Source organism: Phaenicophaeus curvirostris, chromosome 3 (assembly GCF_032191515.1).
Source record: "Phaenicophaeus curvirostris isolate KB17595 chromosome 3, BPBGC_Pcur_1.0, whole genome shotgun sequence".
NCBI lineage: Eukaryota > Metazoa > Chordata > Aves > Cuculiformes > Cuculidae > Phaenicophaeus > Phaenicophaeus curvirostris.
In genome coordinates, this window is record NC_091394.1 from 35,094,402 (window position 1) to 35,103,175 (window position 8,774).

Sequence of the window (8,774 nt, forward strand, 5' to 3'; positions counted from 1 at the left end):
AAGGTCTGCTCTGAGCCTTGTCTTCTCCAGGCTGAACAACCCCAACTCTCTCAGCCTGTCCTGCCATGGAAGGTGCCTCTGATCACCCTTGCAGCCCTCCTCTGGATGACTTCTTTGAGATACGATGAAAACTCCAAACAGAGGTGATTACAGAAGAAGACACATCTGCTCAGCACAAATCAAACTTCACACAATATGCTATCATCCCCAAAGAATCATAGAATCATTATGTTGGAAAAGACCCACTGGATCATCGAGTCCAACCATTCCTATCAAACACTAAACCATGCCCCTCAGCACCTCATCCACCCGTCCCTTAAACACCTCCAGGGAAGGCGAGTCAACCACCTCCCTGGGCAGCCTGTTCCAGTGCCCAATGACCCTTTCCGTGAAAATTTTTTTCCTAATGTCCAGCCTGAACCTCCCCTGGCAGAGCTTGAGGCCATTCCCTCTTGTCCTGTCCCCTGTCACCTGGGAGAAGAGGCCAGCTCTCTCCTTTCCACAACCTCCTTTCAGGTAGTTGTAGAGAGCAATGCGGTCTCCCCTCAGCCTCCTCTTCTCCAGGCTAAACAACCCCAGCTCTCTCAGCCGCTCCTTGTAAGACTTTCTCTCCAGCCCCCTCACCAGAATGAACCGTGTCTGGAAAAAACAACAAAACCCAAACCACAACACCTTTCTGAAAGAACAGACATTCTAACTCCCCAGGAACACAAACGCTTAGAGGAAACTTAACCCTCGGACACCTCCCCCAGCCCCGCAGCCGCCCCGCCCCGCGTCCCGGCGCGGGTGCCCGTCACGGCGGGCGGGACCTCCGGGAGCGGCGGCGGAGGGCGGCCCAAGGTCGGAGCGGCGCCCGCAGATGGAGTACGACTGGCTGGGCTTCGGCTACGCGGCGCTGGTGGCGGCGGGCGGCGTCGTGGGCTACGCCAAGGCCGGTGGGTGTGCGGGGGGGGCAGCGCCGCGCTCGCTGCTCCTCGCGTGGGAGGGCGGCTCGGCTGAGCCCCGCGGGGCGCCGGGGGAGCCTGGGGTGGGGTGGGCTGGAAGGGAGCTTAACGGTCATCCAGTTCCAGCCCCTCCTGCCGTGGGCACGGACACCTCCCGCTGGATCAGGCTGCTCAAAGCCCCGTCCAACCTGGCCTTGAACACCTCCAGGGATGGGGCAGCCACAGCTTCCCCGGGCAAGCACTGCCAGCGCCTCACCACCCTCAGCGTCATGAATTTCTTTCTAACGTTTACTCTAAATCTTCCCCCGTTCAATTGAAAGCCATTCCCCCTAGTTCTGTCATTCCATGTTCTTGTAAACAGTCCCTCCCCAGCCTTCTTGTAGCCTCTTCAGATACTGGAAGGTCGCTGTAAGTTCTCCCTGGAGCCTTCTCAACCTTAACTCTCAGCCTGTTCTCGTATGGGAGGTGCTCCAGCCTTCTGATCATCCTTGTAGCCCTCCTCTCAAACCGTTCCAACAGTTCTATATCCTTATGTTGAGGATTCCAGAGCTGGACACAATACTCCAGATGAGGTCTCACAAGAGAGGAATAGAGGGGCAGAATCACCTCCCTTGACCTGCTGGCCACGCTTCTTTTGATGTAGCCCAGGATACGGTTGGCCTCCTGGGCTGTAAGCCAGCTCACATCAAGCTTCTCATCAATTAGCACCCCCCAAGTCTTCATCCCCCATCATGTACTGAAATCAGGGATTGCCCTGACCCAGGTGCAGGACCTTGCACTTGCCCTTGTTGAACCTCATGAAGTTCACACAGGCCCACTTTGCCAGCTTGTCCAGGTCCCTCTGGATGACATCCCATCTTATTGCCAAAAAAACCTCATCCTGGTCCAGTTTCTTTTGTTTGGCTTAGATTGCGTTTGTGATTTTTTTATTATTTTTATTAGTGAATGTGAACTTGCAAGCACTTGTGTTTGGTTTGCAGGCTTGCTTTATCTGTTCTTTCACTAAATGCTTGATTTTTTTTCATTTATTCAAGGAAGCGTCCCTTCTCTAGCTGCTGGGCTTGTCTTTGGTGGCTTAGCAGGACTAGGCGCTTACCAGCAGTCCAAAGATCCAAAGAATGTGTGGCTTTCTCTTGGTAAGTTTGCTTGGCACCTACATTCTGTGCTTAGGTGTTTGAGGCAACAGAGCAGAGATTCCCCTGCAGCTTGTGGTGATCGCTGTGGTAAAGCAGGTTGACTGTCTGTAGCCCATGGAGGACCATGGGGTAGAGGTGGTAATACTAACCTTTTTTTTTTTTTTTTTTCTAGCATGTTTCAGCTACATCTGTGACACCCTTTTATTTATACAAATGTTGTAAGTGGTTGCAAGGCCTCCTGCTCAAAGCCAGGAGGTATTTGTGTAATAGCACCAGTACCTGGTTCTAAGACCTAAATTGTCCTTCTCTAAGCCATTGTTGGTGAGAAATACCTGTGTCCTCTGTCAGACTAGATGCTGTATTAAATTAATTTAGGCATGTGGAGTGCATGTGAAAAATACTGGTTTGTGAAGCAGTGTTTTTAGCCTTTGGCCATGGAATCGGCATTTGGGTAATGGTGAAAGCAGTGTGACAGGCAGTACATGGCTTTATGGAATATTGATTTGCACAGGCATCTCAGAAGAAGAACAGTATATGTTTTAACACATCGTATGCCGTGGAAGAAACAGTTTGAAGGACTTCCGAAAGAAAGGAAACTACCTGTTCTCCTTGCTTATGGTAGATGGGACAATAAGTGAGCTTAGCTTGCAGTTACCCTTCAGGTGAAGCAGAAGGATAAATGACATTAGAAAGTATTTTGAAGTACTGGAAGACATCAGGTGAACCTCAGAGGCTTCCATCACTACAGGGCATTAGTAACTGGTTAGACCAGTATCCGTCAGGAATTGATAATGCTTTGGGGCACTAGGTTAGCCTAGATGACCTCTTGAGGTTTGTTCTAGTTCTGTAACTATTCCATAGTATTATTAGTGTTACGATACTGTAGCATTACAGTGATTTAAGACTATTTAAAAACAATTGGACTCGATCACACAGTGTTCTGAAAGGCTTTATGATGCTCCTGGTAGATGCTGCAGAGGACCAAACTGCCTTGTCAGCAAGGCATGAAATGTAAATCACAGCTAAGTGTGAAGCAAGGTTTCCATTTGTGAACTCTCTTCCTTTCTGGAATGGCATGGGAGTGGCTATGCACCTCCAGCACGAGTTTTTAGGCAGTACTGTGACAAAGATGAGCAGCTTCTGTATATCCTGATGTGATGCATTTAGTGCTTTCAGTGGACCTACTGAAAGCAGTATTGTGTCCCAGTCTAGGGGAATCCTTTATATATCCTTTCCTTCTCAGCCCTGCTGTAATGTGCAGTTACAGGCCCTTAGGTCACAGTACGTCAAGGGTAGAAATACAAGAAAAGAACCGTGACAGAATATCTTTAGAAGACTTTTTGCCATGTCTGGTGCAAACAAACTTCAAGTGTTGGAAAAAGGTGTACAGCACTTCCACCTGTTTTTCTTATTCGCAGGGCCATTGTTTCTTCAATGCTTAAGTGAATATGGTTGGGATTTTTCTTCCAGACCTAAAGATTAAATAATTTGCAATAATGTTTAAAATGTTGGTTGCTCTTTCAGTTTGACCCCGCTAGATTGCTTTCTGTTTGCAGGTTCATATTTTCAAGTGGGGTTGTTTTCTTTTTAGTTGTAGTATTTAATGCCACCTTCCAGTTCAGAATCACAGAATCGTAGAATGGTTTGGGTTGGAAGGGACCTTAAAGATCATCCAGTTCCAATCCCCCTGCCATGGGCAGGGACTCAGCCTGGCCTTGAACACTTTCAGGGATGGGGCATCCACAACTTCTCTGGGCAACCTGTGCCAGTGCCTCACCACCCTCACAGTAAAAAAAAATTCTTCCTAATATCTAATCTAAATCTCCCATTTTTCAGCTTAAAACCATTACCTTTTCTCCTATCACTTCACTCCATGATAAAGAGCCCTTCCCCAGCTTTCCTACAGGTCGCTTTAAGTACTGGAAGGCTGATATAAGGTGTCCCCAAAGCATATGACAATGTCACAGGGAAATGAGAACTGTAATAATATTTGCCTCCCACATAGTGAGCTTTGTCACCGTCCTGGTTTTCTGGCAGTTTTGAGCTTATCTGTATGCAAGGCAATAATAGTTCTTCTGCAAATAAAGGAAAAACTGAGGGAGAGGTAGTGACCTGCCCAGAGAATTGGAGGTTATGGGCAATTAGACAGTGATCTCAACCCTGATGAGATCTACTAATTTCTACTGAGCAGTGAAGCATGCTTGCAACAGGTCTGCTGTTTAATGGAAGTAGAGTAAAATGTTTACATACAATTCTTGCAGAAAGGAGGGAGGCGTTCCTATCTGTAGACATAGGCCTGTTTGGTTGGCACTGCTGAACATCCAAGCACTGCAGTGTTGTGCTGGTATTTCTGCTTCAAATGTTTCTGACTTGGCTTTTTCTCAACAGTGGCGTCTGGAACCTTGTCTGCTGTTATGGGAATGAGATTTTACAACTCCAAAAAAGCAATGCCGGGGATAATTGCTGGTGCCAGGTAGCCACCCGTCTTTTGTTCTTGTCAGTATTTTTGAATAGGCATTTTTTTTAACTTATTTGTGGATTGTTGTTGTTTTAAAAATGTTAGGTGGCAAATTCTGTGAAAAATTAAATCTTCTGGTGGAGTTTAGCTAAATGAAATCATGTCAATGTTTTCTTCCTTCTTGTTCTTCATGGGATTTTTGCCTCCACACCTTTTCTATTTTGTAACAACTATTCTGTTCAACAGTTTACTGATGGTTGGACGGCTTGGATTGCAGATGATGGAAAAGCCTCTTAAGCCGTAAGTCTGCATCAAGTCACCCGAAGACATGTGATTGAGAAGCCTGAAAATGTAACTGCCTACATGTACTAGACAAAAGTGGAAAAGCCACTGCTCTCTGTGCATTGTATTTGCATATCCTAACACATATGGGTTGTATTTTTAAAGGACTGACATTGAGAGCCCTTGTTGTATCTTCCCAAATGGTATTTCTCTTAATGTTTTCTGCAGTATGAAGCAAGAAAATACGAGGATATATAGCATTAGTTTAGCTCCTGTTCCTGCAACTTACTGTAGACAAAGGCCTCTTGGCACCTGAATGCAGACAGTTGGAGGATTGAAGCTTAAATGTACGTCTGGGCTTGTCATTCTAAAATCACCTGTACCTCTAAAACAAAAGGAGAGGTGTTGCCAATTTTTCTCACTAGTAATTAATATAACAGACATGCTTATTAAGTTACTTCTCCTTTTCTTTGCCAGTTTATCTGGTCATCATGTTTGTCAGTCAGGGACTTTGTTCTAGCACTGTGTGTTAGAACCTGAACCCACAAAACACAATCATGAGGAGGCTGTCAAGGTTCTGCTGTGATGCAGTGAATGCAAACCTGTTACTTGCAATTACTTGTAAGCAGAAGTGCCCAGCTAAATGTCACTTGTTTCACTTTTATAAATTATTATACATAAATCAAAAATACGCTGTATTAGACAATGCTGAATTGTAGGCATAGCTCTTGCATTTCACAAGAATTAAAATGTTATTCTAAATAAACCAACAAATTATTATTACAAACTTTTGTGTGCTCTATGCAACTATTTTGTTCTCTAATTGTTCATCTGGATTGATACAGTGCAGCGCCTTTCCTACAGGGTAGCTGGATATATTTGCAAACATGAACTGTATAAATGATCTCTATTCCATTCCTTGAATCTAGTGATTTGTAAATATAAAAATAAATCCCATGAACTTGGGGAGTGGTAGAGAACAAAAGCATACAGACCATGTATTCGGGCAAATCTTATATTAAAGTATTGTGTTTGTTTTTTGTTATTTTTTTTTTCTGAGAAGAATCACCTATTTTAGATTTGAAAAATTCTCTATGAAAGTTTAAAGACTGAAGGGCTCAGTTGAGCAGTCTTTGTCCTCAGCTGATTGCCTTGACATCTGAAATCATTCTAAATATAAACCTGCCATACAGAAGTAATCCTGAGAGTTGCACGCTGATGGCAGGCAATGTATCCCTTTTCTGGTCTCATTTAATTTGTGTCCCTTCCTGCACGTGATCTGGATGTCAACCTTTCTTCTTTGACCTCTGGTGCCTGGAGCAATGGAAGCAGTGGGGTTGATCCATTAGATTGGTGAGTCTGGAGTTGCTCAGGGTTCTTTAACTGTCAGGCAGGAGGGTGACATCCTGTGGTTGTCCTTGTCGCAGCAAAACAGGCAGGGCAGTGACCTCGCAGGGCAAGTGACCAGCAGGGGCCAAGCTAATCCGGTGCAATAACCAGGCTCTGCCAGCAGTGCAGTGATTTGCCAGGCAAGTCGCAGTGATGAGGCAAGGCTGCAGGTAGGTTCCAGATCAGAAGGGACGTGACCAGGCATGCACACAGCTCTGGCAAGGGTGTCAGCATGGATGATGACCTCTCCTTGCAGCCCTGTTGCCAGCAGCCTTGTTCCACAACCTGGGGCAGAGCTGGCTTCAGTGCAGGCAGCAAGAGCTCTTGTTGGGGAAACTGTACTCAGGGCACCTTCCTACATCCCTTATTCATCAACAGAGTTCAGCTTCAGGTGCTCGCCCATTTTTACTTTTTTCTCTTAACCTCCTTGCATTGAAACAAGAGGTGCACGGGACAGCAGATGGCTTGTTAATAATATAATCATCCTTTTAAGTGCCTAATTGGAGGCTGTGGCTCCAGCACTGGTGGGCAGGTGTCCGACTGTCTACTCTAGCTTGAACAGGTTAATAAGCCAGACAGCACAATTTAAAATGGATTATTTGCCTCTTCATATTGTTTTTGAAGCAGTTAACTTCTACGGAAGTAAGATGCAAACGTAAAAGCATATCCTGCAGTAAATGGAAAGTGGCCATGATCCAGCAGTCTTCTGATTATATGTTGGTCTCAAATCAGGTAACTCACAAATCTGGGCTGCCATTGACCTTCAAGGGAATAACAACAGTAGAAATCCAGGGATTGGACTAGTAAGCTTTTAAACTCTTAGACCAATGTGTTAAGGCTGACTGCTGTTTCATGAGCTTGGGAAAGCAGTAGCTTGAATTGAGACTGCTGGTAGAACTCTCGTAATCACTTTTCATGTTCAGGAGAAACAGTAGCAATCCAGACAAAGAGAGGAGAGAAAAGCTTGAGCCTTAGCTATTTTTTTACCACCTTGGAACTTATTAAGCAATAGATGGCATTTCTGCACTAACGGTTCAATGCATGTCAATGAATCGGAGTTAAAGTGACTGCACAAACCCTATTCACCTCTTTTTACTGTTTTTTCCTGCTGTTTACAAAAACAATTTCTTAACACTTGTCATCCTTTGATTATGTTTAAGTGAAAGCTGTTAAAGTTACATCAAAGCTGTTGCAATATTCAGTAGCATATGGTAAGGACTGCATGTTTCTTCCAGCCACATTTAATGCCACAAATAGTATCTCTTTTTCTGCTCTAGATGACTTATGGACATGTGAGTTACGGACGTGTTATTGGTTAATTCCTTGACCAGACTGCAATTTTAACAAAGTCACTAGCATCTTGGAATAGAGATTAGTGATAAATTTTTCATGGGTTTGTTTTTATTTTTTAATTATAAAATCAGTGTGTTTACACCCATTATAGAAAGTCTGAGGTTGTCCTTCATTGCAATAGCCAGTTACAGATATATTCCACAAATAATTTAAGATGCATTTAAAAAGCACAGGGGCATCTGTTAATACTAAGAGAATGACAAATACTTAAACCTAGACCAACAGCATTGAATTAAAGTTTCTAGTGCATTACTAATTAGATATTCCCTACCCCTGTATAGCTCTTCCGGTATTAAAGTAGCATTTTTTAGGTGCAATTTTCATAACAAAATACTTGACTTTGGTACAACTGTTTTGTAACAGATTAAATTGATTTCTAGTAAGTTAACATAACTCATATATTATGGCACATTAGGTCAACAACAAGAATTTAATTTTTGCAGTTACAAAAGCCATACAAATACATTTCTTTTTTACAATACTTAAAGTAATCATTAATAGCTTTACATCTTTAAAGAACATACTTGTTTTGTACTTTAAAGTAGCAGGTTTAATGTAACTTCTAAGTCCAAGGCATCTATTCCAAACACAGCTAACAAAAGTAGCCTAGCTCAATATATTAAAACAAACTTATTGTACATTGAAAGGTTCTTTGTGGGATATTATTTTAAAACTTAGCAGGGAAGCCAGGGAAAGTACTGAATGAGCATATAAACGGTGAGGTACTGCATTACTAAAGGTGGTGTGTGTTTTCAGGTACCTAAGTTGGCCTTTAAGATCTAAACCAGAAAGCAGTGTGTTTGGTTCTGGCTTGAGCTAAAGCAGAACCAATTATCCAACTTTTCAGCTAAGCCTCTTCAAGTAACTTCATTTTCTGAAAGTTAACACGTTTTTCAGACAGCGTATGCCTCTAGAAGTGAAAAACCTGATGCCTATCACCAAGGTAAGAGGGCACTGGTATGTAGAGAGGCCATGGCTTATAATTATTCCTATGTAAACTAAGGCCATCCTCAAACTGGTAGAATGCCTTAAGTCAAAGGGTGAAAAGCGGGGGGGGTAACACCTGCAGAGAGGAGCAGACAGGTGACCCAAAACTGACTAACAGAGTATTCTATTCCATATATGTCATAGTCAGTATAAAGCCTAAGGTTCATCAGGGTCAAACTTTTTCTTTGATGGCCAGTGTCCAGTGAGGTCCTCGTCTGTCCATCT

The 8,774-nt window shown here is 43.6% G+C and overlaps 1 protein-coding gene across 1 annotated transcript; it reads left to right on the forward strand.

Annotated features, from left to right (window-relative positions):
* The first annotated feature begins 783 nt into the window (after nucleotides 1-783).
* On the forward strand, nucleotides 784-5,865 carry LOC138718916 (transmembrane protein 14C-like). The gene is made up of 4 exons (XM_069853622.1): nucleotides 784-935; nucleotides 1,979-2,080; nucleotides 4,469-4,553; nucleotides 4,785-5,865. The coding sequence occupies exons 1-4, from the start codon at nucleotides 860-862 to the stop codon at nucleotides 4,840-4,842; spliced, it is 321 nt and encodes a 106-aa protein (XP_069709723.1). The 5' UTR covers nucleotides 784-859; the 3' UTR covers nucleotides 4,843-5,865.
* Nucleotides 5,866-8,774: the final 2,909 nt, after the last annotated feature.

Coding starts and splice junctions, on each gene's coding strand:
- LOC138718916 (XM_069853622.1), top strand. CDS start 860: ATGGAGTACGACTGGCTGGGCTTCGGCTACGCGGCGCTGGTGGCGGCG. Junction 936..1,978: donor CGTGGGCTACGCCAAGGCCG/GTGGGTGTGCGG, acceptor CATTTATTCAAG/GAAGCGTCCCTTCTCTAGCT. Junction 4,554..4,784: donor GGGATAATTGCTGGTGCCAG/GTAGCCACCCGT, acceptor TCTGTTCAACAG/TTTACTGATGGTTGGACGGC.